This window comes from Staurois parvus, unplaced genomic scaffold (assembly GCF_062004578.1).
Source record: "Staurois parvus isolate SC_StPar_1 unplaced genomic scaffold, SC_StPar_1.0 ptg000077l, whole genome shotgun sequence".
In the NCBI taxonomy this organism is placed as follows: Eukaryota; Metazoa; Chordata; class Amphibia; order Anura; family Ranidae; genus Staurois; species Staurois parvus.
Window position 1 is genome coordinate 3,609,695 of NW_028317873.1, and position 27,806 is coordinate 3,637,500.

Below are 27,806 nucleotides of genomic sequence, written 5' to 3' on the forward strand. Positions count from 1 at the left end.
TGCAGCACACCAATAGAATGACACTTACACTATATTGCCAAAAGTATTGGGCCAGCCCTCCAAATCATTGGATTCAGGTGTTCCAATCACCTCCATGGCCACAAGTGTATAAAATTAAGCACTTAGGCATGCAAACTGCTTCTACAAACATTTGTGAAAGAATGGGTCTCTCTCAGGAGCACAGTGAATTCAAGCGTGGTACCGTGATAGGTTGCCACTTGTGCAATAATTCCATCCGTGAAATTTCCTGGCTACTAAATATTCCACGCTCAACTGTTAGTGGTATTATAACAAAGTGGAAGCAACTGGGAAAAACAGAATCTCAGCCACGAAGTGGTAGGCCACGTAAAATGACAGCACAGGGTCAGCGCATGCTGAAGTGCACAGTGAGCAGAAGTTGCCAACTGTCTGCAGAGTCAATAGCTAAAGGCCTACAAACTTTGTGTGGCTTTCAGATTAGCACAACAACAGTGCGTAGAGAGCTTCATGGAATGGGTTTCCATGGCTGAGCAGCTGAATCCAAGCCTTACATCACCTAGTGCAATGCAAAGCGTCGGATGCAGTGGTGTAAAGCATGCCGCCACTGGACACTAGATCAGTGGAGACATGTTCTCTGGAGTTGCAAATCACGCTTCTCGGTCTGGCAATCCGATTGTGCCAAGTGTAAAGTTTGGTGGAGGGGGGATTATGGTGTGGGGCTATGTCTCAGAGGTTGGGCTTGGCCCCTTAGTTCCAATGAAGGGAACTCTTAAGGCGTCAGCATAACAAGACATTTTGGACAATTTCATGCTCCCAACTTTGTGGGAACAGTTTGGGGATGGCCCCTTCCTGTTCCAACATGACTGCGTACTAGCGCTCAAAGCAAGGTCTATAAAGACATGGATGAGTGAGTTTGGGGTGGAGGAACGTGACTGGCCTGCACAGAGTCCTGATCTCAACCCACTAGAACACCTTTGAGATGAATTAGAGCGGAGACTGCGAGTCAGGTCTTCTTGTCCGACATCAGTGCCTGACCTCACAAATGCGCTTCTGGAAGAATGGTCAAACATTCCCATAGACACCCTCCTAAACCTTGTGGACAACCTTCCCAGAAGAGTTGAAGCTGTTATAGCTGCAAAGGGTGGGCCAACTCAATACTGAACCCTACGGAATAAGACTGGGATGCCAATAAAGTTCATGTGCGTGTAAAGGCAGGCATCCCAATACTTATGGCAATATAGTGTATGTACACTATGCTACAAAATATGACCCTCTGAAACTTGCTGTATGTTCTTCATATACATAAAGAACTCCTAACCATGGAGGTGTCAGCGAATCCGCTCTTATAATACACGTGGCTAGCATGGCATAAAATATGCATATGTTGCATATTAAACAGTCATGCATCACTCTTCCTCTCCCTATGGAACAACTCAGACCTCCCAGAATTTTTTCGTCTTTCAACTTTTAAGCAGTGGCACCTTGAAGGTCTTTGCTTTATCAAATTCTTAGTGGGTGTCAACAACAAGCAATCACTTTCTTTCAATGTAGCCCTAGAGAAATTTCTTTTTTTATTAATCCATTTCTATTTTTAGAAATGAAATTGTACATTGCCTCTATTCTTAAAAAAACATTCCTCAGAGGAACTAAGTAAATTCTTTGGATACACTTCTGGGACATCCTAACCCAGGTAAAAAAAAGCTATTTCCATTCTATACAATTTTTTCAGACCGCCACTGGAACATTCCACTTCACCAGTTGTCTTAACAAATGGACAACGAATTTCCCCCAGCTTTCAGTTGATTCTCTTCTAAAATGACTGCATTTGTCTTGGGGCACGACCAAACCCACAATGTACCGCAAAATGATGCTTTGACTTATCCATCATTCTTATATATCTCCGCATCGTTCCTACCGTATGGGCCTAAGTTCCTCTTTTCACTGCTTAAAATGTGGACAATTAGATGCGAACCTGTTCCAGGTTTTTTGGTCGTACCCTAGGATTAAACGTTTCTGGAACTCCATAGTGCATTATACTACTACGTGCTTAGTAAACTACCTGCCTCTAATGCCAGAATGGGCACTTTTTGACCTAGTCAATTTTCCAGGTGCTAAAACCTCAAGCAACTCTTTACCATCATATCCCTTGTGGCATTAAAACTATTTTACATAAGTGGATTTACTCAGAACCCCCTACTATCTCTTTATTAATAGATATATTGTCCTACGTTTCTCGCATGGAATGGGTGGGGGCCTCCTTGCATAGACAACTATGGCTTAAAAATTTCTTCAACATTTGGGAATCTTTCACTCAAATTTGCTAGTAAAAACTCAACAATCTAGATTGCAATGCTTTTAATATAAATTATATATGATATATCAATGGTATGTTCTAAACCAGTGGTTCTCAACCGTCCTAATGCCGTGACCCTTTAATACAGTTCCTCACATTGTGGTGACCCCCAACCATAAAATTATTTACCCAGTAATTATAATTCATGAGTGTCGTTTTACCTCCAATACTGCTGCTTTCAACACAGTAGCTGCTTTTAACAGAGTAGCTGCTTTCAACACAGCAGCTGCCTTCTACACAGTAGCTGCTCTTTACACATCGGAAATATGTGTTTTCTGATGGTCTTAGGGGACCCCTGTGAAAGGGTCATTCGACCCCCAAAGGGGTCGCGACCCACAGGTTGAGAACCACTGTTCTAAACAATGATTCGCCAATTGACATTCCACACCCCTCTTAAATTTGATTGGACTTATTAATCTAAATATTGAGGCCTTCCCCTCTTTCCTTTGCTTGCTACCTACTAGTCTGACTGCCATCCATTCATATGTATCTTAATACACACCATCAGACTCAGCATTGTTAGATCATTCCCAGCCAGGGGTGGACTGACAACTCATGGGGTCCCTGGGCAATAGGGGATTATGGGGCCCCTGTGTCCTTGCCCAAACTCAAAAAAGCCTATGAAAAAGGTACCAGGGGCATCTCATGGGGCCCCCTACTGACCCCAGGCCATCGGGCAGTGCCAGAGTTTCCAAATGGTCAATCCACCCCTGTTCCCAGCCTATACTAGCAAAGTTATCACATTGAAAATACTTTTGGATCCTTATGTAAGTACTTTATAAGATAAATATCAATAAACAGGAAAGCACACAAAAAAAGTTGATAAGGGTATTTTTTTAAAAACAACTTATAACTGAATAGTCCAGCAGGTAAAAAACTACTCATACCCCTTTATACATAGAGTAAGTAAAGTAAAGTCACTACGTACAAGGCCACCTTAATCGGAGTGAGAGAAGGTTTAGTTTTGATAAGTAGGAAACCTGAAGTCTTGGAGTGCACCTTTCTTTGAAGTAGAGATTCTGGTTCCTAAGGGTGACTGACAGTGCTTTTAGACCTTTTATATAACAGTGATTCTGTTTTCTGTGCGCTTTGAAGGTAGTCAATACTGAGCATTGAATTTAGATCATTTATTTTACATAAGTATTGTACTATATGAATGCCAAGCAAGTTTTATCCTTTTAGTATTTTTCTATCTTTCTTATACTCCCCTGTGCTCAGTTGACCTCACTGTACCCGCTGTACCGATAGCTGTTTCTGCATGAATGAAGAATGCATGCAATCAATGCAGGCTTCATGCATAAAAGCATTGTAACTTTGTTGTTACAATGCAATTCTGTCACAGACTGCATAAATAAAACCCTCAAACACTGGTTGACAGCTTCTCAAATACTTTGTTATAATATTGTTAAGCATTTTGGTTGTGTACAAATTAAAGAATTGTCATTTAATTTGCATATAATATCAGTTCAAGAAACCTGCATGTGTTGTAAAAATAAACAAAAGCTACTCCTATTGAACTTTTTACCAGTAGTTAACCCTAATTTGACATAATTAACTCTTGGCTTTTTTTAAATACTGTTTGTATAAAACCTTTTTGTTTGATTCATTTTGTTAGTTTGCCATTGTTGCACCAAGTTAAAAGAAATTCACAAAATAATAAAAAAATCCCTTTAAATAGAAACATAAGTTTAGTGTCTTTACAAAAGGAACAAATCACTGAATAAAACCTGCACCTTTGAAAGAGCAGACTGAGGATTTACATTCATTTAGATCCCAGGCAGAGGAAATAAAAAATGGTTATTATAATGTTCATAAAAAACAGGCTTTTCTACCATATTCATTCAGGGAAAAATGGCTGTGGGTGGCATACACCACATTATAGGATAAGTTTACCGTTAAAAAAAAAAATGTATTGTTTTGCAGGTAAAAAAAATGTGCATTTACTATTTTTTTTGTAGGAGTCTGGAAAGCATTACACCCATGATCAGTAGATCAGTGCGGGTACAATATAGGGCCCCTTGCAGACTGTCAGTGTAAGCGGAGGGGCAGACAGTTACACAATGACAAGAACTACCTAGATCGCTCAACAGCACAAAGGCTGTCAGTACTTAATGAATGACACAGCAATGTGGGCGGAGCACTGCATGGTCCTGCTCTTTTCAAATAGTGGGGGGGGGGGGATCAGGGAGCAGCTCCAGGAGCTGTTACATGTTTCACCCTAAAAACAGGGGGGGGACATGTAACGTTTCCAAAGGTGAACTTATTCTTTAACAAAACGGATAGACCAGTTGCTGTATATATGGGTATAGGATGTGAACTGTCTGCTTGTAACCTGACAGACAACTCAAATGCCTTTCTCTGCTACTGCAGTGAACACACTAAATAGGCAAAGCCTGCATAGGGGAACGGAAAAATTTCCCCATTATCACTAAATCACACATGATAAACCACAGCTATTGGGTCACACACATTTTAGATAGGCTTTGCCCACTTTTAACCACTTCCGCACTTCTATAAAACCGCCAGACGGTGGCAGTGCAGGGTCGGGTGGCCATTTATAAACGGCCTCCCCGCACCCTGCTTGTGCGCGCTCCCTGGGAGCACGCAGCACCGCGATCCAGTGCCCGCTGTGTCCTCCGGACACAGTGAAACACCGATCGTTGGATGGGACCTCTGTACGAGGTCCCGATCATGTGATCACTGATTGGCCAATCAGTGATCACATGCAAAGTAGTAAGTAAGATGTCACTTGTGAGATCATTGCTTACTACCTGTGAAATCTGTGAATGATCACAAAGGTCACATGGTACAAGGCTATTCACAACAGCCTTGTACCATGTGACAAGCTGTGACCAATCACAGCTCACTCAGTACTTCTCAATGACTGCAGGAATGCAGACAGAGAGAAAGAGAAATGATTGCTTTTACATTCTATATGGGTGTAAAAGCAATCAGTGTAAAAAAAAATAAATAAATCTTCACCCCCCACAAGTAGTACAGTGTCACCATGGTGACACTGTACTGCTAGGGTGACAGTATGTAAAAAAAAAATAAAAATAAATAATAATAATATAAAAAATAAAAATGTAAAAAAAAAGTTTAAAAATTATAATTTTTGGTTATAAACTAATTTGGATTTTTTTTTTTACTAAAAAGATAACGGAATACATTTTGGCCAAGATTTATGATGAAATATTATTTATTTGCAAAATTTTATAAAAAAAACACTTTTTTTCAAAATTTTTGGACATTTCATTTACATAGCAAAAAAAAAGAAAAATCCCAGCGGTGAATAAATATCACCAAAATAAAGCTTTACCTGTCTCAAAAAAATGGTCAAAAATTCATTTGGGTACAGTGTTGCATGACCGCGCAATTGTCATTCAAAGTGTGATAGTGCTGAAAGCTGAAAATTGCCCTGGTCAGGAAGGGGGTAAAAGTGTCCAGACTGGAAGTGGTTAATCATACCATACTACATGCATTGCAGCTCTTCCCCACCCTTATTTGGCTTTCCATGGTCTAAAAAGAGGAAACCCTACAGCTAATGGAAAGTGACTGTCATTAGCACTGTGGAAGAGTGTGACTTCAAAGATGTCAGGTGGCAAAACGCGTCAGTGTGTGACCTCACATTCCCTGCCAGAAGTGATACACTGCTCGCAATCAGTGAGGGGACCAGGTGAGACACTGCTGATGCGGCACACTTGTAAATCGCGCTGACATCTGTGTGACCATTAATAGGCTAATATACAATATGTGCTTGTGAGTAGAATGTTCTTGGAGTTGGAATAATTTCTGTTTTTTATCGAAGTTGCACTATTGGTCTTTTCCTTTCTTTTGTGGAGTATTTGCTATTTAATATAGCTTACCATTCAGTGCGTGTTGCCTCAACCCGCTGTCAGGAAGTTACACAGAATGATCAGGGATACAGCAAAGTGTATGGCAATGCAAGCACTATGGCTTATCATTTATGAGATAAGCCATTTTGTCTGGTGAGTGTCAGTGAATCCGGGGAAAGTGTGTTCTGGGCATGAGGCGCCTTGGAGGAGAGTCTGGATGCACGTTACATAGTTACATAGTTAGTCTGGCTGAAAAAAGACAAAATTCCATCCAGTTCAACCATTAACCTCCCTAGTGGTATTCCCGAGTGTAGCTCGGGGTAAAATGTAGTGCCAAAAGCGGTAACCCCGAGCTACACTCGGGCTTACCATGCAGCGCTGCATAGGGAGTCCCTGCAGAGCTTACCTTGTCCTTCGCTCCCGCGATGTGTCCCCTGCAGCGTCCCCGGCCATCTCCTCCGGCCGATGCCGGCACCCGGCTTCTGTGTTCTGGTCCCTGTGACGTCGGGACGTACGGACGCCGGCGGCGGCGGGAAATTTGCAAATAGTAAAACATTGCTGTTTCAACCCATTTCACATACATTTTGTCCCGAGTGCTTTGTCCGGCGCCCTGCCTGCATTTTGACTGTTCTTTCTGCCTGGAAACTGAGAAACGTCTATGGCATCCAAAAAGTGTCCCTTTAGGTCAAAAGCGGTTTTAGATCAGCTAGAGAACAGCGATAGTAAATCAGAACCACTTGCAGAATTGAGTGATAATGATTCGTGGGGGAAATTCGTCATCAGACACTGAAAACGATTTTGCGACTTTGCTCAGCGATGTGCGAACTTGGTGCTCTATTTCAAATTTCAGTGTTTTCGGTTTGATTATATTATTGAATTAAATTTATTATTATTATATTATTTTTTATGATTATTTATTAAATTATAATTTATGATTTTGTGTTTCAAGTTTTATCATACCCGGGATGTTTACTACACTCTTGTTCGGACAGATTTCAGTGAGTTATTCCTAAAAATTACAGCCTACAATAAAAAAGCTACATATTTCCATGCAAAATAATGGTACCGCTTTCAGCACCATAAATCTGAAATAATCGTACCGCTAGGGAGGTTAAAAAAAAAAAAAAAAAGCTATAGTCCTATACCTACAGTTGATCCAGAGGAAGGAAAAAAAAACCCCAGCACATGATGCAATTTGGTCCTGCAGGGAAAAAAAGTCCTTCCTGATCCCCCGAGAAGCAATCAAATATTCCCTGGATCAACTTTACCTATAAATGTAACACTGCATTGAGAGTTCTGTGGATTCACATGGTGACGGCATTGGTGATATGAACTTTTGAGACACCACTATATGGACTGATTCAATACTTATTATATTGTTTATGCACTTTCCATGTGTTATTAGAAAGTCAATTTTAATATGGTATGTCACTGGGAGTTATGGTATATCTATTAGCACTTCTGTAGAGCTTGTTCATTGTTTGTATTTTGGATGATTTATTATAATCATTCAACTCTGCTATCTAGATCTTGCAGGCTCCACCTCCGCAACATCTCCAAGATACGCACATTCCTCACCCAAGACACCACCAAACTACTCGTACACTCCCTCATCATCTCACGCCTGGACTATTGCAACTCCCTTCTCACTGGCCTACCCAAACGAACGCTATCCCCACTCCAGTCGATCCTAAACTCAGCGGCCAAACTCATCCACCTCACCAAGCGCTCCACATCTGCCTCCCCCCTCTGCCAATCCCTTCATTGGCTCCCGATTGCCCAACGCATCAAGTTCAAGCTGCTAACCCTGACCTACAAGGCCATTCACAATGCCGCCCCAAACTACATAACTGACCTGATACCCAGATACTACCCTACCCGTGCCCTCCGCTCCTCACAGGACCTCCTGCTCTCTAGCTCCCTGGTCTCCTCCTCCCACGCCCAATTGCAGGACTTCTCCAGTACTTCCCCCATCCTCTGGAACTCCCTACCCCAATCCATCAGACTGTCACCTACCCTCCTCACCTTCAGGCGCACCCTGAAAACCCTCCTCTTCAGGGAAGCCTACCCCAACCTCACCTAACACCCGACCTCACCTAACAACTAACCTCCTCCACTCCTCCCACCACTCCATCCCCCACAGCCATCTCCTCCTGTACCACCTTCCCCTCCCTCCTAGATTGTAAGCTCGAAAGAGCAGGGCCCTCGCACCCCTCGTGTAGTGTATTGTTACTGTCATGTCTCATGTTATGTGCCCCTTGCTACTGTACAGCGCTGAGCATACCCTTTGGCGCTATATAAATACTGTATAATAATAATAACTCTAAGGTAGCAGCAGTATGCATTGTTTTTCTTTCTTTTGGAGATCATTTGGTGTTATAATTATACACTGATATTCACACATTTATTTTTTCATTTTATTTCACATTTTTTAATTGTTTAGTTGTGGTACTCTACTGTGCTGCGATTCGAGTTGAAATGTATCTTTTAATGAAGTCTTATTTATCATTGAGTCTGGTAAGTGAGTAGGAATGGGTTGGAATCAACCCGTCTGTGAATAGGTTCAATTCAGAGATAATTTTTCCCATTTTCTGGAGTACTGCAAAACATTATCCCTTTAATGATGACACGGTTAGTAAGCATAATGTTTAAAGGACATTTACACAAATGTATCCTGATACAGACATGGATTAAAAAGGATTTTACAATCTGCTAAATCTTACCTTGAAGAAGCCTTTACATCCCTCACATGTCCTAACTCCATAGTGTTGACAGGCTGCATTATCTCCACACACTGCGCATGATCCCTCCCCAGTTGAAGAGCTTCTGCTGGGTGATGATGGAATACTGCCCTCACCTACCATGTTAATAGCTTGGCCAGTTGCGAGAGGAGAAAAGACAAGATTTGACACCTTTGCCATGGGTAAATTAAATGACAAGGACTCCATGGATATTTGTGTTGAGTTTCCTGGAAGGCCTGCTGGCATGTTATGAGTGGATTCATAGCACACCTGAGGGTTATACAGTGGAGTATGAGGAGGAGAATTCTTAAAGCGGAAAATTGGAAAACGTGGAGAAAGAGTCCTATGTGAAGTCTCCATCAAGTTACTAGGAGTCATGCAAGAATGAGTACCTGGCAAGGCATGCGTGTCTTCCCACTGTGGTGATTTGTGAGTTGAATATCCTGGTGTAGTTGGAGTTGATGGTGGAGATGTTTTAAAATACACTGAAGTGCTTGGCAGGGCATCTTCTGCTTGCGGTGGAGCTGAACCTTGGTAGCTCGATAAACTGGGATTTTCCATTTTTATCAGTGGCCTTTGTCCGGATGCTTGTATTTGATACAAGCACGATGGTTTACATTCATAGCTTCCCGAATACCCCTCAATAAAAGTACTAAAGCTTGGCAAGGATGTAGTTGCAGAAGCAGTAATCTCCGAGCTTCTGAGGTCCATGTTACATTTTGCACTTGCAGAACTCATCATTTCTGAATTGAAATCAGAGGCATGACCACACACCTGGGTAATGTAAGTGGAACCAGGTGGCGTGGGATTATACTGTATGCAGGGCATATCTGTAAATGAAATAAACATTACAATATTCTAAAAACTAGTATTGTAAAGATGTAAACTATGGCATGTAACAAATACTTCAGAAAAACAGATGATGTTACAGAGAGGTAAAATGATTTACTTTGATACTAGGACAATGTCAACATCTTAAAGGGAATACATATTATTTGTGTTTATAATTTATTTACTGATTGTATTTCTTCTGTTATGGAAGAATTAAATATTGCTTATGAATGGTTCATATTTACTATGTACAGTCACCGGGCTGTGCTCTGGAGGCTGCTGACAGCAAGTCTTTTTATCAATACTGTAAAGTGTATAATTTGATCCCCTGCTGTTCAGCTTTATTTAGAAAAGATACACAGTTGTATGGTCACAGAAAGGTCTCTTGTTCATATGGCTCCAAAGCGAGTGTCACTTTCTAATATTATGAAGAACTCTGCATTACTATTTTGAATTTAGAGCAAGATTATGAACATGCAGTGAAAAGGTGACATAAAACTTAAGTTGTAACAATATCATTAAATATTACCAAATTTCCCTTTAAATTGTTGTCCTGCAAGGTAATAAAAATCCATAATATATGTTACTTTATTTCTTTGACACACATTTAATTGTCTCTTTATTTCCTTGCTTTTATATGAAAAATGTCTATGCAACGGCTGTAATATTGTGGCAGATTGAGTTATGTTAGCCTTACGGCTTATTCTCACCATGTCTATCGAGCTGCGTTTTTCTACATGCCAGTGCACATGTATGTTTCAAAACAATGCCAAACAATTATGTTGCAGACTCCACCTCCGCAACATCGCCAAAATATGCGCATTCTTAACTCCAGAAACCACTAAACAGCTCATCCACTCCCTCATCATATCACGACTCGACTACTGCAACTCCCTCCTCACTGGCCTGCCTCGCCGCTGGCTATCCCCACTTCAGTCGATCCTGAATACGGCTGCCAGACTCATTCACCTTTCCAACCGCTCCTTTTCCGCCACCCCCTCTGCCAATCCCTCCACTGGCTTCCGATTGCGCAACGGATCAAATTCAAAATCCTAACACTGACGTACAAAGCCGTCCACCATACTGCCCCAAACTACATCACTGACCTAATATCCAAGTACCGCCCAGCACGCACACTCCGCTCCTCACAAGACCTCCTTCTCTCGAGTTCCCTGGTCTCCTCCTCCCATGCCCGCCTCCAGGACTTCTCCAGGGTGTCACCCATCCTCTGGAACTCCCTGCTCCAACCCATCAGATTATCACCTACTCTCCTCTCCTTTAGGCGCACCCTGAAAACCCATCTCTTCAGGGAAGCCTACCCCACCCCCTGCTAACTTGCCAACCTCCTCCACTCTTCCTACCACTCCACCCCCCACAGCTATCTCCTCCTGTCCTAGATTGTAAGCTCGAAAGAGTAGGGCCCTCGATCCCCTCATGTTTTGCATTGTATTGGTATTGTTCTGTCACATGTTCTGTCCCCCTTTGTAATGTACAGCGCTGAGCGAACTATTGGCACTTTATAAATACTGTATAATAATAATAATAATAATGTTGTGTGGAGGTATGCATAAAATACAGCTTAACAAATATGGGGTTGATTTACTAAAACTGAAGAGCGCAAAATATAGTGCAGCTCTGCATAGAAGCCAATCAACTTCCAGATTTTTATGTCAAAGCTTAATTTTGACAAAGTTGAAGATAGAAGCTGATTGGATACCTTTCACAGCTGCACTAGATTTTGCACTCTCCAGTTTTAGTAAATCAACCACATGGCGTGAGGACTTAAAAAAAAAAAAAGAGCAAAATACAGTACACTGTGAAAATTCAAAGCTACAGTATACATCTAGCAAAAATAGGTATAAAACAGATGCTTGATGCACACTTTTATAGTAGGGTACTTTTGATACAGCAAGCCACTATTAGCAAAACCACACTTAAAAGATAAAAAGAGATATCCAGTTTGCTGACAAGCACAACGTGTTCTGGCATAAAGATTTTTCTGTTTGCAATTTGACAAATCCACTGGCACCACTGTCTAACACAAGTTTCAGATATTAAAGTGGTTCTAAAGGTTCAAGGTTTTTTACCTTCATAAATTCTATGCATGAAAGTAAAAAACCTTCAGTGTGTAGCAGCCCCCCTAATACTAACCTGAGCCCCATCCCAATCTAGCCATGTGCACAGGAGCATTGGCTGTCCCAGGACTCTGTCTCTGAAACAGCAGCGGGAGCCATTGGCTCCCGCTGCTGTCAATCAAAGAATGTCAGCGGGGGGGGGGGGCATTGAATGGTCACAAAATGCAGGGGCTCGGGAGCGTGCCTGCTCGGGTGCCAACATAGCAAGCTGCTTGCTATGGGGGCACCCGACAGGAGGGAAGGGCCAGGAGCGCCGGCGGGGGACCTGAGAAGAGGAGGATCAAGGCTGCTTTGTGCAAAACCACTGCACAGAGCAGGTAAGTATAACATGTTTATTATTATTTTTTATTTAAGAAAAAAAAAAACTGTAGTATCGCTTTCAATTCTTGAAATATATTAACCGTAAAAGGGTCAGGACTGAGCATGTAGGCCGTTTACAAAATTTAGCGTTGGTGAATGCGGCTGAAGAGAAGGCAAATTTATTAAAGACCTTCTTCGGACCTGTGTATACAAAGGAAAATGCGGGAGCTCAACCCCATAATGGGGATAATATTGACATATTAACAAAAGAGCCCCAATGGCTCAAAACTGATATGGTCCAAAAACATATAGACACAATAAAGGTGAATAAAGCAGCTGTGCCAGATGGATTGCACCCATGTGTCCTCAAAGAGGTGAGCTCTGTTATTTCAAAGCCTTTGTTTCTAGTTTTAATGACTCTCTAATGACTGGCATGGTACCACTGGATTGGAGCAAGACCAATGTAGTGCCTATATTTAAAATGGGGTCCAAGTTGTTACAGATTAGTTAGTTTAACATAGTAGACAGCTTATTAAAAGATCACATAGAAGAGTTTTTGAAAGAAAACAATATTTTAGGCAATAGAGAGATTCACGAAAGATCAAAGTTATCAAACAGATCTGATTTTTTTTCTTTATGAATACCAAACATATCACCCAAACCCCATTGAAGTCTACAGGAGCTGAATTTTGTTATTTTTTTATGGTCAGTTTGCAGGTTTCAGGGAAAAAAGAAGAATGAGTGGCCTGGCACTGCCATGAGAGACATGTACTAATGCAAAAAAAGCAGGAGCAAGTTTTTTTAAAATAAGGCTTAAAGGGTAACATTAAAAATAAACAATTCCTTTAAATAACATGCTTTGGGGATACCTTAAACCCACACGTGCATTGGGCAACTGTAGGATGTACTAAAGAAAAAGTGACATTTCCAAAAAAAAAAAATTTAATTGCCGCCATGTGACATTTCCCAGCCTCTTTATTCTATTTGTAAACCAAGTGGGCAAGGGATTTCTCTCAATATCCATACCAGACCCTTATATTCGCTTAGGGTCTACTATAGATTAAAAGGGGGTACCCCACATAAAAACGGAACAAAAGTTTTGTAAGGTGGCATTGCACAGCTCATTTCTAGAAGTAACCAAATGTATCAAAACCAGTCAGGGAACACAGCAGGAGTCAGAGTAGGCAGAATTCAAATGAGGTTAGGACATATGGGCAGAAACTGACATTTACTTAAAAAGAAAAGAAAAGAGAAAAAGAGAAAGAGTTGAACACGAAAGCTAGCAAGCTGCATGATGGGCAACCTGTTAAAGTCATAAATTACTTTTAAAAAGAGAGCTGGTTCAGTTGCAATATATGCTAACGCCCAGTCACATCAGGGGGTGCTCGTCTACACACCAGATGATAACAGAACGTTTGAGTCTAAAGAGAGACACATAGAATCTGAAAAGGGGTCTATGGTGTAGTAGGGCCCAGAAGATTGAGCCAAAAAGCAGAAGGCGGCTAGGCTCTGATCTGTCACATTTAGGTCCACATTGAATCTGAAGTGGAGTCTATGGTCTAGTAGGGCCCAGCAGAGGAAGCCAAACCTACCTTTGATCTTGTTTAGGTGCGGAAAAATGCAGTCCTTTTCCATTTTTTCTCTACACCTAGATGAACTCAGAGGTCAGTGTATGTAAACATACAGGTGCCTGTTTTCATCTGCCTGCCCATAGACTTGCACGGAGCCTCCGACCAAGTCTGCCTGAAAAATTGACAGGTGGACCTGATCAGAAAACTTGTGTCATGTACTTGGTGGAGGAGCCTGAGGAGATGAGGACAGCCTCTCTAACACCTCCAGCACAGGGTCCCTGAGAAACCGAACAGGTGGCACAGGGGCATGGAGTGGCACAAGTGCCTCACAGTTCTTTCCAGATGCTGGTACAGGTAGACTGGTAAGTGATGTGTAGTTGACTTCAGGAAATGATGGACAGTAAAGTGGACATAGGAATATCAAGCAGGAACACCACAGCAATGAATGTCAACCATGAACCAGCAAACACAAATGCTCCTGCGCTTGGGGATGGACTCGATGCAGGCTGCAACCACATTAAGAATGTCCTGGAATTAGGGGCGGACTGACAACTCATGGGGCCCCCGGGCAATAGGGGATCATGGGGCCCCCCGTGTCCTTGCCCAAACTCAAAAAAGCCTATGAAAAAGGTACCAGGGGCATCTCATGGGGCCCCCTACTGACCCCGGACCCTCGGGCAGTGCCCTAGTTACCAAATGGCCCCTGCCTGGAACATGCACACCTTGCTGCCCTCAAATGGACAGGGGGAATCCAAATATACTGAATGAGGAAAGAACAAAGAGGGGGCGCACAGGCCTAGTGCATTACCATAAAAAATGTTTAATAAGAAATAAAATACGTGTTGTACTCACAAATGAGAATAAAGTCAAGGCACATCATAAAAGAACAGCTGGGTCAACACCGCGCTTCCTCTGAGGAAGAGGCAAGTCCTCGAAACGCGTCAGCCTATTGGATGTCTACACTCCCCTTTGCGGACTGTTACTCAGCGCGGTTATGACCCAGCTGTTCGTTTATGATGTGCCTTGACTTTATTCTCATTTGTGAGTACAACACCTATTTTATTTCTTATTAAACATTTTTTATGGTAATGCACTAGGCCTGTGCGCCCTCTCTTTGTTCTTTCATTTATTGAATGTCAACCACAGGATCAACTGACAGGTCATAGACTGGTGCATTGGATGTGGCTTGAAAATGGTGTGTAAGCAGACGCATCATCAGAGAGACTGCAGGCTGCTGGTAGCCATGGCATCGAAACTCAGACTGGTGCAAAGTCAAGCAAGCCGGGTGGGCATCTGGCGATCAGATCCGATACAATAACATACAATAACATACAATACAATAAGCAGAAGCATGGTTGAAGTTCAGGCCAGTAGTGGATGACCAGTAGACATGTGCAATTTGTTTCGTTAAAATTGAAATTTTGACTAAACTTTCATTATTTGGAAATTTGGATGTATCCATATTTCCAATCACAATTGTAACAAATTTCAATGAATCTGAAATAAATTATAACAAAACAAATGAATTTGAAATTGAAAATTAATTTGAATTAAAAAATGTATTCGAATTTGAAATGGAAACAAGTGGAATAAAATGATGATTCCTACTTAGGCTGTTTTAATAAAAAGAAAACAATACAATAAAATAGAAAAGAATAAAATAGAATAAAACAAAACAGAATAGAATGGAAAATAAAAGAATAGAATAGAACAGAATAGAACTGAATAGATTATCAAGGAATGGAATACAATAGAATATGAAAGAACAGAGTAGAAAATAAAAGAATAGAACAGAAATGAAAATAAAAGAACAGAATAGAAAAGAATAGAATTGAAAACAGAATAGGATAAATAGAACAAAACAAAAAGAATATAGCCATCTTCCGAAATTCGAAAAGAATAGAATGAAAACAGCTGTGTTCCAAAATTTGAATTTCAAATAGAATAAAATAGAACGAATATAGTCGTCTTCTGAAATTAGAATTTTAGAAATTAGAATTTCGAATAGAATATAATAAAATAGAAAGAATATAGCTGTCTTCTGAAATTCGAATTTTGAATCAATTTAGAAAATAACAAATATACGAAATGAATCTGAATATATGAAACAAATTCTGAAATAGAATCGTTACAACTTAAAGAATATGATGAAATTAAACTATTAACAAATGAATCCGAAACTAAACAGATTTTTATTTGATTTTGTGCACATCTCAAATGACCAGGTCAGGAACAGCAGGGGCAAGCTGTGATCAGCACAGGCAGATTTCAGAAGCAGGTCAAGGCAAGTCAGGTTGATAATGGGTAGTCAGAGTCACAGATATCAGGCATTGTTGTATACTGGACAGCACTGACTACTGGCCATTTGACACCAGCACTAGCAACAGGTGCAGGAGCACATTCTTGCACACATTCTTGAGTGACAAGTGGCAACCTCTGATGTGTGGCCCGGAGCCAGCTTGCACCTGTGTATGGATATTCACACATTTGCACTGCTCAGCATACTGACATGACCTTCCTGACAGCCTGTGTGAAAAGGGCCCAATCTCTTTTTTATGTTCGGCAATTACATTATACGGTGTATGAAGATAAAATCCTATAAAATGTTCTATTTTTCTTCTTTAGAACTCAAAACCACTGCATTGTGGGCCCTACATTTCTAGTTAAAGTTGATATAAACCCTGACTGCATAATTCTTTGTTTGCTACATTGTTTTCTTGTTCAATGCTGCTGATTTTCTTAAAGTAATTGTAAAGATTGTCTTTTTTTTTTTTTGCTCTGTACCTACAGGTAAGCCTATAATATGTGCTGTATTTAGGAGTTATGTACATGTGAAGCAGCCGGTGACATCACCAGCGGATACGCACTGCGCTCTCAATGAACAGTATGCCACAGGAGTGACGTCATCGTGGCATGGCCAGTCAAGCAGCCAGAGCCAACGAACCCAGAAAGAAGACCAGGTGATGATGGATTCCCTGTCAGCAGTGACAGGTTGCTGCTGGAGAGATCTGTGTCACAGGTAAATCTGTCATAATACGCTCGTATGCAGTGCATGCTAGCACATTATGACTTTATCCTGCTGGGGGGAGGGGGGGGGGTACCAGTTTTTTTTTTTCAAACACTTTAAATAACAAACATGTTATACTTATCTGCTTTGCACAATTGTTTTGCACAGAGCAGCCCCGATCTTCCTCCCCCTGCTAACTGCCCACCATGGCCCTGCTCTGTGTGTCCATAGGAAACACACGGTATGGCTCAACCACGACCCTCCTCCCTCATTACAGGCTCTGATTGACAGCAGCAGGAGCCAATGGTTCCTGCTGCTGTATCTGAGCCAATGAGGAGCAAGAGCCAAGAGAGACTCAGCTCTCGTGCGCATCGTTGGATCGAGATCAGGCTTAGGTTTGAATTTAGGAGGGGCTGCGGGGAAAGCTGCACGCAGAAGGTTTTTTTTACCATACGTCATACAATGCAGTAGGATAAATAAACCTTCTGCCTTTACAACCACTTTAAGCTTTTTGCAGCCACCTTCTGTCTACATACTGTATATTCACTCTAATGATGGCTGCATGTCATAGGTCAAGACCCCCCAAGGCACCCCCCCATATTGAGGGCATATGGCCTGGTATTGTTCAGGGAGGGGAACTCGCTCGCCCCCCCCCCCCCATTTCCTAACCTGTCAGGCTGCAGGCTTGGATAAGAGTCTGGAATGGATCCTGGGGGGGGACCCCAAGCCATTTTTTTCTTAATTTTGGCATGGGGGTTTCCCTCAAAACCCATACCAAACCCGAAGGGCTTGGTATGAATGGAGGGGGGACCCTACAACATTGTTTTATTATTTTTTTAATTATTTTTAATGCCCTTTCTATGCAGCTGAGCTGCAATATGTAGGCGGGGTGTTGTGTGGCTTTAGTGTAGGCGGAGACACAGGGGAGCCCTCCCTAAGCACCCCCCCATGTTGAGGGCATGTGGCCTGGTATGGTTCAGGAGGGGGGGGGGTGCTCGCTTGTCCCCCCCTTTCCTGACCTACCGGGCTGCATGCTCGGATAAGGGTCTAGTATTTTCAAAATCCATACCAGACCCAAAGGGCTTGGTATGGATGGAGGGGGGACCCCACGCCATTTTTAAAAATATTTTTTCAATTGCCGGCAATTCTTTCTTTTACGTTCAGCTGTCAGCCAGGAACACTGCTGACAGCTGAAACATTAACACATGTTTTTCACTACTAAAATACCGCATGACTTGATAAAATAACTCGTGGAATTTTAGTAGTGTTTTTTGGTGAATTCAAATGGTTTTTTAAAAAAATGCTATGCGATATCCTACTGCATACTCGGATGTGGTGAATTGTGCCCAGTGACCCTCTCACCGGGTCCCCTACTGACCCCGGGCCCTCAGGCAATGACCAAATGCCCGAATGGTCAGTCCGCCCCTGGTTTTCACCTTATATCTGGGAATGTCTCAACAGAACCTTAATGCCATATCTCCTAGAATTACTTTAATGAAAGCTGTAGACTCAAAATGCTTGAGAATTACATTTACAATTACATTACCACGTTACAGAATTTAAGAAATTTTAGTGTTCTGGTAAACATATACCTTAAAGTGTTAGTAAACCCAGGACCCTGCATTCATTATATCTGGTCTCCCACAGTACACACAACATGGACATGAAATTATTTTAGTAAATATAAACTGCTAAATACCTTTTCTTATCAGCAGTTAGAGCAGTCTTGTGACTTCAGCAGAGCACTGGTTAAAGATTAATAAATGTGTGAGTTTAGCGAGCGCACCAATAAAAAGCTGCTGATGCACAAAAAGGAACCACAAAGCCTTTCATATTGGTACACCTGCTAGGGGTTTGTATCCATCACTACAGTGATCCTGGCATTGTCCATTTGCTAGGAGTGATACATACTGGCCATCAGCTCAGTATGATACCACCCAGACTGTTCTTTAGCTTTAGCTGCGATCGTTCGGCTCGCGCATGCGCAGTTGAACGTCGGCAGCAAGCTTTCAAACCAAGAAAATGGCCGCCGGAACTCTCGCGCATGCGCAGTGTACCGCGCGCCGACCATTTTTAGATGTTCACAATATCACCGGTAATATGGCGCCCGCGCATGTGCACGAGGCCAAATAGCCGACAAAATGGCACCCGCGCATGCGCAATAGGCCGAAAAACGGCAGAACGGCGCCAGGACACTTTTTGGCGCAATTTTAGGCTACAAATAGCAGTAAGGAGACGTCAGGCATGCATGGCATCACCCCTACAGGAGACGTGTTATTACACGAAGCGCGTCTAGGAGGAGCCTCTGCACGCCTTGACGTTAAGCCACCGGATCAGGAGGTCCGGTGGCCATCATTTATATTCACTGGTCAGTGTATTTAAAGAGCTCATTTACACTATACCTGTATAGGTACTCTAACCCTGTACGTTTACTGTTTTATCTTAATGATATATACTCAATAAATACTTTTTATAATACTACACTATGAGCGTTCTCATCTCTACTACCTGGCACTGAGCCTCCACATCTCAGCCCAGCATTCTAGGAGTCCACCCAGGCAGGACAATTTGGGAAATTGGTCCAGATCAACTTTTCTGGCAGCCGTCACCCTATCCATCACCAGAGGGCACCTTTATCATCAGGCTATACCTTCATGGGACCTCCGGCTTCATGGAATTTCTATGTGCACATTAAATTGCACTTCCGGTGAGTGGGCAATTTTTCTACACCTTCATGTTAGGATGCTGAAATATACCCATTTGGATTGAAGTCGTTTATACTCCATCACTGGAATATACCTTTTTGGACTGATATTATATTACCTTGGACTGTTTAACATCCAGTTTATGGGATTTTTCCATTTCTGGCATATTTTGTCATACTTTAGACAGTGTGTTTTATTTATATAGCGCTGCACACCCTATTTTTATGTCACTGGTTAAAGATTGTAGGAGGAGTTTTCTTTCTGCTCTAGGAGGATGTGAAAGACCTGACCCTCTGTCTGGACAGTGCTGCTTGGCCCTGTGTTGATCACATGCATCCTCCCAAGAAAAACAAAAAAGCCTCTCTAGCAATACACACCAAACTGAGCATGCGCATGTGACTACGGATTCAGTGTGTATCATTTCAACAAGAGGAGGGGCAGAGAAGAAAGGATCAAACAGCCTTTTTACACAATGCAGAGGATTAACCCCTTAGGTTCCACAATGAGTATAACAAGCATGCTTTACTGCATACAGAGACTGATTGTACTGTTGTGGGTTTAGTAACACTTTAAGGACCACTGTCAGAATACAATAGCACAGCACGGAGGATTCCTCCATCCATCTCGCTTGTGTAGATGGGGAAATCTGTTTGATTTTTTTTCTAATTCGAATTAATAACTGAGATCCTCTTGTTCTCTTCTACAATTTGCACGTTCTCTTATACTTTCCACCACAGCTTGCATTTTGCAGCCCATTCATAAAATTGCTGTGGAGCCTGCGTGCATCACAGAGTTCTCTATGCTTAAGTCAGTAGAGAGAACTTTGTGATTGGAGGGGAGGCTGGTCCCATGACTTTGACAGGTCATGTGACCATGCTCTTCTTCCAATATTATATTCCAAGGAACATACTATCACTGCGAGAAGGGGATCCTATATAGCTATGTGGCCACTATATAGTGTATTATGCATGTTCATGTAGTATGCAGGGGTGGACTGACAACTCATGGGGCCCCCGGGCAATAGGGGATCATGGGGCCCCTGCGTCCTTGCCCAAACTCAAAAAAGCCTATGAAAAAGGTACCAGGGGCATCTCATGGGGCCCCCTACTGACCCCGGGCCCTTGGGCACTGCCCGAGTTTCCACATGGTCAGTCCGCCCCTGGTAGTATGTTGCTTCTTCATGAAGTTGTCATTACTTCCACCTACTGTATGTCTCCTGCATGGGCATTCGGTTGAACTGGGCTCATTAATGGTACGATAAGGACTATTAGTTCATGTATCTGTGATAGCAATGCAGATCTATAGGAGATATTGCTCTGCACTGGCACATTCATGTCAGCTTTTTCAAGCAGAGTGCAATCAGGACAAAGCTCAGGCTAGATGTGTAAAATACAGATTTTGTATAAGGTAATGAGGACATGATCTAGGCATACATTGTGCAAACACATCTGACTTATCTTGGGAAAAAGCACTAGTGCTTGATCAGGAAAATCCAACCTGGCTGATCAATTTTAACCCCAAGTAAAATTGTAACAGTAAACAAAGGGAAATATCACGTGGTCAGGAACTACAAACAAATATACTACTGTTTGACCCATGTAGGGTCCTCATTCGCCTTGTATTACTGCGTTGCTGCGTCTTCTGGTAGTTGCCCATATCACATTTACCTTATTATTATTGATTTCCATGACTCACTAGGGTTGATTTACTAAAACTGGAGCGTGTAAAATCTTGTGCACCTCTACACAAAACCAATCAGCTTCCAGGTTTTATTCTCAAAACTTTACTGAACAAACTGAAGTTAGAAGCTGATTGGCTACCATGCACAGCTGCACCAGATTTTGTACTCTCCGGTTTTCGTAAATCAACCCTACTGTTTCCTCACTACTTCCTAATCTCCTTTCACTCCATGTGCAGGCACTTTCCTCGTCTTTTGATATGATAATTTGAATACGGCTTTTCCAGTTTTTTTTCTATTCACTCACTCATTGTTGCTTTATTTTTAGCTTTTTAGAACCTTGATCTTTCTAAAGGAGGATATTTATTTTTATGGCATCTGTATTTATGAACATACTTATGGAACATCTCTGAAATTGTTCCTGCTTGACTTCATCCATTACACCAAGTTTTCCACTGCATTTCTATTTTTAATCTAATCTAACGTCAATGAATATACAGAAGCGTCGGATTCTCTATATAATGAAACAATCAGGTAACTTGCCTTGTTAGGAAACTTTTGCAAAGATAGTCAGAACATATTATTCTTAATTTGCTCTCTCTACAGCTCTGCTCTATTTGGAACTTTGATTTATATCCTCAAAATGTATTTTGTGAATATTCTCATTCTATGGCATGGTGTTTCTAAACATTTTTATTCCATTGCTCCTTTAGTATATATCTCTAAATCTTCCACTGGTGACCTTCAATTTTAGGATTTCATTGATTTTTTTGCTTCACAAACCACTATTTTAATTATGTTCTGCATAATTAAATGTTCTGACTGTTTGCTCTCAGACATGTTTTCATCATAAATCTTTGAGCAAGCTTTTTTTTTATATTAAGTATTCTCATAATTAATGAAAATAAGCAAAATGAAATAAACTAAACTATCCCACAAACACCAAAGACATCACACTCTCTAAATAAAGAAAAAGGAGTTTATAGTTTTTTAAGTCAATTTTATCTAAGCAACTCAAACTGCAAATCAGTAATTTTGCAGCACAATTACTTTTGTCATGATCATTGTGCCCATTCCTGGTATCCTCTTATACTTGTCAAAAACATGTCATAATCATTCTAAGTAGTAAGATGACTTAATATAAATTAAGTGGACCACTAGTGGTTGGTAACAGTTTCTCGAATCTGCTGTATTTACTAGAACAGCAGCATGAGCATATGAGACGTATTCAGAGGCAACAAATGGTATGGAGCCACCATGTGAAACAGCACAGCCTAAAAAGCCCCATTCATTGTTAGGATGGTAGCTACACATGGTTCACACTAGAAGGATGAGAGCAATTGTGGTGTGTTTAGCAATGGACATTACTCCATGTATAAAATATGGAAATTAAACTTAGTCCTTTACTAATATGGAAATAAAAATGAGATTAAATTAAAGTAGAACTTGAGGCAAGATACAAAGACCAGTAATAAATATGTAAAGTGAATGGCTATTTTAATTTTTACATATTGATGCATTGTTTGGAATGATCCATAGCTTTTGATTGGAGTTAAAGAACAAAGCATATCTAGAAATGACGAAATGTTTTGGGTCCAAACTTACCCTTACAAACAATGCCACTCCATCCAGCAGTAGAGATTTACACTACTAAGTTGAAGTGTAGTAGACAGGGGCGGATTGACCATTTGTAAACTCGGGCACTGCCCGAGGGCCCGGGGTCAGTAGGGGGCCCCATGAGATGCCCCTGGTACCTTTTTCGTAGGCTTTTTTGAGTTTGGGCAAGGACACAGGGGCCCCATGATCCCCTATTGCCCGAGGGCCCCATGAGTTGTCAGTCCGCCCCTGGTAGTAGATAACAATGACTTAAAAAAGTTCACAATATGGAGGATCAGGAAGTGCACATAACCTAACAATATGAGTGGTTTAAGATTTTTTTTTTATCTTAGGAAAAATTCTTATTCATGTAAATAAAAGTGCATCGCCTATAATTAAGAAATAATTAATAATATAAAATTGTGCAATCTCATATAGAAACAAATATAATGCAAATAAAAAATTCCCATGAAAAGTCCACCATAAAAAGTGCAAATTTAGTGCTGTCCTCACGGAGAAAAGAAGAGGAGTCTCCCAAATCAATGTGAATCAAGGCAAAAAGAACTAGACGCTTCCATCAATCCACCACTGTGCATATGATTGAACCCTTACCAAATGATATGACCACTGTTTAAGGTATGGTCATAAAGGCTTCAAATCAATCCATGCTTGGGATATGTATGTCTAGAATAACAAAGTTCCTCCCGATGTAGCATCTCAAGGATATCAATAAAGGTAAATAGAAACACTCTCATAGTGTAGTAGGTAATAAAACAGTTGATGCCCCAATCCACATTCAGCACATGGGGTTTATAAGTCTTAAGGTCATACATCATATATCCAACGTGTTTCTAGTCTTGATATTTCCCTCCTAATAGAACTCCCCCTCCAGTGAGGAAGATATCTGTTTACAATCAAAAATAATGTACCAGCCAATTTTTTACCATAACATGCATAGAGTCTAGATAAATAGTGTCCTCAAAACGTTTAATATTTTGAGGAAACATTGGTCTGTGCTCAGGAATGATCCCATTTTAAACACAGTAGTTCCTGAACATCCTAATGTCATATACTATATAGGGAATTACCATCTTTGTGGGATAAAATCGCACGGAATGTGTTAGACCCTCCTTCTAGACCCGTTTTTTTATCTTTAGTGGGTTTTTAGCCCTGTCATAAATGCATTATATGTCAGGAGAATAGGAGAAAGGGTAGGGAAATAGTGTCCTTTAGCTCCAGTGTTACCAAGAAACAGTATGATCTTACTTCTTTTTTAACCTTTTCTTCCAAGAATGTGGTGTATGTTATTCGGTGTCCAATCAGCATGCAATATGTGGGACGCAATGTCCGCAAATTGCAAGTGCGTCTCAATGAACAAGTCACAAATATTAAACGAAGGTTTCGAGAACACTATGGGATTTACTAAAGCTGGAGAGTCCAAAATCAGACTCCCTTCTGCATAGAAACCAATCAGCTTCTAACCTCAGCTTGTTCAATGAAGCTTTGGCAATGAAACCTGGAAGCTGATTGGTTTCTATGCAGAAGGGAGTCTGATTTTGGACTCTCCAGCTTTAGTAAATAAACCCCTATATGTCTAGATACTATGCATGTTATCATGATAAAAATTGTCTGGTACATTATTTATGACTATTGACAGATATCTTCCTCACTGGAGGGGGAGCTCTATTAGGAGGGAGATATCAAGAATAGAAACACGTTGGATATATGACCTTAAGACTTATAAACCCATGGGTTGAATGTGGATTGGGACATCAACTATTTTATTAACAACAGTTGATATTTCATTTATGTATGGGAGCTCCCTCTTCCTCCCCTTTTGTTCAAAGATAATTATGTTTTTTTTTGTTTTTGACCTTATTTGTATTATATTAATATTTATTTTTATTATACTCATTTTTATTGTTAATTATTTTAATCATCTTCCGCTCGTGCTGTAGCATTTTCTCTATAAGGGTTTTGTGTATAAAATTGTGAAATGTGTAATTTGCAATTTGCGCTAAGGTCACTTCTTTACTTCAGACCTTAAATGGAGGAAGTCTTTTTTTATAGTTCTTGATAGTCATTTGATTGCTGCTCTTGTTTCGCCTGTTTGGGGCAGGTGTCTGTTGTTTTGTTCTTCCGCCCTTTTGGTCTCTATATAAGTTAAGTAAGGTGTCACTCCTGTTAGGCCACTCCCCCTGATGATGTCAGATCTGATGAAATGCATCTGGCAGTGCCACGGGATGTGATATGGTTACGCTGATCAAGACCCAGAAGTGGAGTTTTGCACAACACGAGCGGAGGAGAAAAATATTGTGAAGACTGTATGATCACAGCTTGGCTTTTATATACTCTTGTGAGTAGTTTTAATCTTTAATAAATTGTGAAGTTCTTTACCTACTACACTATGAGAGTCCCTGGTGTTTCTATTTACCTTTATTGATATCCTTGATATCCTACGTCAGGAGGAACTTTGTTATTCAAGATATACATATCCCAAGTGTGGTTTGATTTGAAGCCTTTATGACCATACCTTAAGCCGGTGGTCATATCATTTGGTAAGGGTCCAATCATATGCACAGTGGTGGATTGGTGGAAGCGTCTAGTTCTTTTTGCCTTGATTCACATTGATTTGGAAGATACCTTTTCTCCATGAGGACGTCACTGAACTTGCACTTTTTATGGTGGACTTTTCATGGGAACTTTTTATTTGCATTATATTTGTTTGTATGAGATTGCACAGTTTTATTTACATTTATCTTTTAGAGTTTGTATCATTACTCTTGATGATAGCTGCTACTACTCATTGTTGCACCTGAGCGCAGAATTTATATATATATATATATATATATATATATAATTCTTATTCAAACTAGAAATTGGTTAATATCAAATTTGAATCCAAATGTGCAGGTTGTTCATTACAAAATCAGTTTCCATGCACCATGTAAAGAAAATATTAATTTTAAATAAAAAAAGCTTGATCTTAACAAAAATGTATATTTATATACATGGTAAACCACTACAAATATGCATGGCCAGCATGACTTTTGGAATCCCTCTGCTTAGAGAAAAAAGTAGGTGTTAGAGGATTGTGTGAACAGACTGAATTTAAACTGTAGGTTTTAAAAGAATCGAGAATAGTGATTCAAAAACTGTGGGTACTAACAATCAACCTTTATTACAGTTCATCTGTGATCTCATGACAACAGAAAAAAAAGGAGGTAGACGTCTCAGTTGTTAGGATGGTAACTACACATGGTTCACACTGGAAGGATGAGAGCAATTGTGGTGTGTTTAGCAGAGTACATTGCTCCGTGTATAAATATGTAAATTAAACTTAGTCCTTTACTAATATTGAAAAAAAAAAAATTATAAAAAAATGCTTTCATTCATTTCTTTTTTAAAATAATATGACCTTGTAACAAGAAACAATATAATGTAATAACAAAGAAAGAACTTGTAGCTAGTTTTAATTTGTTGGAAAATAAAAACATCCACTGCCAATTCTGCATGGTGTTATGAGGCTTCTCCTAATGGGGTAGCAGTATATCGATTCGTTGCCAGTGAGAAGACTGAAAACATTTGCCCCAAGTGCAACTAACTGAGCCCACAATACAGTACAACTAAACAATATATCTACTGTAAATGTGTTTGTATGATACACTGTTACATGGGCAGGACTGATCATAGCACTTTATAATATTGATACAATTATATTAATTAAACAAGCCTATCAGCACTATAATGCTACTGCACATTTAATATATATATAAATAGAAAATATATACAAAAGGTCTATTTATGGTATAATAAGGGGGTCAAAGATGCCTACTTTGAGCATTCACTTTATCAACAAATTATTTTGATATTTATTATATTTAATGTAAAGGTTTTGAGGTGATTGCTTTTATAGTGCCTATTAAATTTTGCTATCAACCTGTTTTTTTATGTTAGATACATATTTTCCATTTATTATTGCAAATTCAGCTTCTATATTATGAGAAAGTTACATTGGGTTAAATTGCTGCTAATTATTCTATTGCTATATAGAAAAGGGATTATAAGTGCATAAGGAAGGGATAACTGTCCACAGGATACCCACACACCATAATGAAGGCCCATCCCTTGGGGTAAAATGCATTGCTGTCATAATCATTAATGGCTGGACCAAGGAATATCTAAAATTATGAGACCATTTTCATTGAGCACTTTGTGTTCAGTAGTACCCAAGAAGGAACTGTCTAAATTATGTCTGGAATCTTTTTACACTTTATTTAATGTGCACGGAGACCAAGTGGATAGCTGCAATGCTTAACAACAAATTATAACTATTTTAAATCCTGCTTGTTTAAATGTCTGGAAATTTAGATCAGTGTTTGTCAACCTTTTTTTAGTCAAGGCACCCTTTAAAATTATGGACAATGTCAAGGAACCCTCTAAAATTATGGACAGTCCCAAGGCACCCTTTAAAATTATTGTCAGTCTTGAGGCACCCCATTCTAAAATGTAAAAAACTATTCCAAATAGTTTTATATAACGCAGCAACATCTACAAACGTAGGACACCCAACGTCAGAGGTGATTTATTTTTCCTACGCAAATACACTTTTGCACACTGGTACTGACTAATATGCCAATGTTTTTCTTGTTCCTCCATTTTTCTCCATCACTGAGCTAATGTGACCTCAGCACTGAATGAAAGGGGCAGGGGAGGGTCAAACTAGGATGCTGCGCAGGCAACCGACATCCTCCTTATCAACTGATGATGTAATTGGTTGTCAGGAAGCCGGAAGCTAGAAGGTTGTAAAAGTGCACAATGAAAAATTGTGGCTTTGTGTAACTAAAAGGCAGGCTTGTTCCACACGCTGGCTTGTATACAAATTTTGGGCAATTTGTAGACATTTTTCCAAGGCACCCCTGAAGAAACCTCAAGGCACCCCTGGGTGACTGGGCACCCTGATTTAAAAAGGCTGCTTTAGAGAGTGATGACTGTAGCATTAGCATTAAGCAGGTTCCAACTCCACCGCTGTTAATACTGCAAATAATTTATTCATCCTTCCATGGAGCAAACA

At 40.5% G+C, this 27,806-nt stretch overlaps 1 protein-coding gene across 1 annotated transcript in view; it reads right to left on the bottom strand.

Annotated features, from left to right (window-relative positions):
* The window catches only part of NR4A3 (nuclear receptor subfamily 4 group A member 3), a 97,846-nt gene that overhangs the window by 60,435 nt on the left and 9,605 nt on the right, over positions 1-27,806 (bottom strand). Inside the window, exon 3 of the mRNA XM_089669460.1 lies at positions 8,892-9,739. Coding sequence (XP_089525586.1) covers positions 8,892-9,737 — 846 coding nt within the window. The 5' untranslated portion in view covers positions 9,738-9,739. The remainder of the gene's footprint in view (positions 1-8,891; positions 9,740-27,806) is intronic.